The 2,745-nt window shown below is 38.1% G+C and overlaps 1 protein-coding gene across 1 annotated transcript; it reads right to left on the reverse strand.

Annotated features, from left to right (window-relative positions):
* Nucleotides 1-1,056: 1,056 nt before the first annotated feature.
* LOC108325762 (zeatin O-glucosyltransferase) lies at nucleotides 1,057-2,442 on the reverse strand. The gene has a single exon (XM_017558850.1). It carries the CDS (start codon nucleotides 2,440-2,442, stop codon nucleotides 1,057-1,059), a length of 1,386 nt encoding a protein of 461 aa, XP_017414339.1.
* Between the last annotated feature and the right edge of the window lie 303 nt (nucleotides 2,443-2,745).

A 2,745-nucleotide genomic window follows, 5' to 3' on the forward strand; every position in this document is an offset into this window, starting at 1 on the left:
CAATTAAGTATTATTAAATATTTTTGTTAATTAAAAAATATTTTCTAATTATGATCTGTCATATTCTTTCATCGAGTTGTCGTCATATACTATTTTATGATTTTGTAATTTATAATTTTTTTTTATTTTGTAATTTTAAATTTTAAAATTTAATCATAGTTTTATTCAAATTTACAAGTTGTAAAAATATATAACAACCATACAAAAAAATTACTAACTTGTGGTATGGTTAGGACGATGTTGCAGCCGCACGATGGCTCATGCTTCTCCTTGGAGAGGATAAGGACCAATATCGTGGGAGGAGTCGCAGGAGACACCAAGGCAGTGAAGAGAAACTTCATGTTGTCGTCGGAGTAGAGGGAGCTTCTGAGCAGCTACGACTAAAAGGAGCTGTGACGACGACCCTCCAAAGCCCAGCGGCAAGGAGCAACGGTGGTGACTCTTCAAAAGCCCACCGGAGGCAGCAAAATGGAGCAGCAACGATGACCCTCCAAGGCACAACAGCGAGAAAAAAACGGAATAGACTGCATGACCACTGAAGAGACGCAACAAAACAACATGGTTGGGAACAACGTCAAATGGAAAACGCAACGATGGAGGAAACCATCATATTAGTTCATTTTATTTTATATTATATTTTTATATTCTTTTGTTTGGACGCCTGCATTTTATATATAAATTCATGGGACAAAGATATTTTAACACATGCAACTATTTTATTTTATTTTATTGGTTAGTATATTTAAAACGTATCAATCATAAACGGTTATTTATTTGAAACGTATAATCACAAATTGTCACGCCAGTTGTAAAAAAACTTGTAAAAGAGAAAATTATTAAAGAGACATTTTCCAAATTTATAACTCTCATTTTCATTTTGACATGAAAGTATAAGTGTTGTAAAATGGCAGCTTAGCATCAAATTCATCAAAAGTTACCATTCTCAACAAACAGAAAAGCTGTGTATTTTCTTTTTCACACCAACCTATGTTTCTTTAACTTCATGTACCCTATTCAACTGGGAACTACATCATACTACTATCAGCCCATCAGAGACTATTTAGTGATATGGGCAATGAAAGATTTCATTTCCATGCGAGAATCTCCACCTTCATCCCTTGATATTTTGAAGGCCTTTTTCAGATTCACTGCTCTCTCTCTCATCTCATCACCTTCCCTTGTTTGCATCAACTTTCTCACACCATTCTCAACAACTGAAGCACTCACCAACGACTTCCTCTGCGACCAATCCTTCACAATCAATCCAACCTTCAGAACCTCTGTCACCAAAACTGCGTTTCTCGGCTGGTCTGAGTGCATGGGCCATGTTGCCATTGGCACCCCCAGGGATATGCTCTCTAAGCACGAGTTCCATCCACAATGACTCATAAACCCCCCTGTTGAAGGATGGCTCAGAATTTCCAATTGGGGTGCCCAATCCCTCACAACCACCCCCATGCCTTTCACTCTCTCCTCGAACCCATTTGGAAGATCAAGTTTTTTTGCTTCATTTTCATCAAAGATGTCCCCTTTATCAGCATGTCTCAGCACCCAGATGAACTTCTGCTTGCTTTGTTCCAACCCAGTTGCAACCTGTTGGATCTGTTCCACTTTCAAAGTTGTTGTTGTCCCAAAAGACACGTATATCACTGAATCTGGCTCTTGTTTATCAAGCCACTCCAAGCATGGGTGCCTTACTTTTGATTCTTTCTTCTCAACGGCCAAAGGGTTCAAAGGCCCAAGCGCCCAGACCTTTTTGCCGACCTCGATATTCTCCAGAAACTTAATATAAGGACCTTCAATGGCCCTGCTTGTGTTGTAGATGTTTCCATCGCCGATTTTGAGGAATTCAAGTTGTTCAGTAATGAAATCATTGAACTCGGCGGGAAAACATCCTTCAAGAGAAGGAAACTCCGGGACACGGACTCCATTAAGCGAAGGCTTCCCCATTTCCTCCCAAAAATAAAGGAAGTTGTAAAAAGCAGATATGCTGTGAAAAGTGTAATTCTCAACATTTGGCATGGTTGTGGCATCTTGTACCACTGATCCCATGAGGAAGTCATAGATGACTATGACCCTTTTGGCTTGAGATGAGAGGGATTGAAAAAGTTTTCCCACAGGCTGTCGAAGATGCATGGAGGCCTCGAATGAAGGAATTAGATGAGACGGGAAATCAGTTTCTGAACTGTTTGAGTTGGGAGAAGAGGAAAGAAAGGTTGGAACATCAAAGGCATGGAAATGAATGTTAGAAATGGATTTGTGGTGACGAAGAGTGGCTTGGCGAATGTGAGTGACAGTGGAAACATAATGAACTGGTATGTTGTGTGATGAGATAAGGTTTGAGAGATGCAGAAGCTGATTGAGATGGCCTTGTGCAGGGAAAGGTATCAGAACCACTACCACTTGGTTTTTCTGAGCAAGATTTTCTCCATTGGAAGCCATGACCAGGAACTTAGAGAACCTATTACTCAACTTTAACAACGGATTTCAAAGTATCCTTGCCTTGTGTTACTAAGGCTGCATGTCCACACATTTATAGAACCCATGACCAGTATCAAAAACCAAACACATTGTTTTTAATATAAATAAATTATAATTATAATTATATATGTAATATCTAATATTAATATTGTTAACAGGAACGACAAAGATTTTTGTAAATAAATTTTTTAATAAAAAATTAATATTTGTGGATATTTATCGATGATTAATAAAAGATATTTTAATATTTGTTTATAAATGAGA

Source organism: Vigna angularis, chromosome 3, assembly GCF_016808095.1.
Source record: "Vigna angularis cultivar LongXiaoDou No.4 chromosome 3, ASM1680809v1, whole genome shotgun sequence".
In the NCBI taxonomy this organism is placed as follows: domain Eukaryota; kingdom Viridiplantae; phylum Streptophyta; class Magnoliopsida; order Fabales; family Fabaceae; genus Vigna; species Vigna angularis.

Coding starts and splice junctions, on each gene's coding strand:
- LOC108325762 (XM_017558850.1), bottom strand. CDS start 2,442: ATGGCTTCCAATGGAGAAAATCTTGCTCAGAAAAACCAAGTGGTAGTG.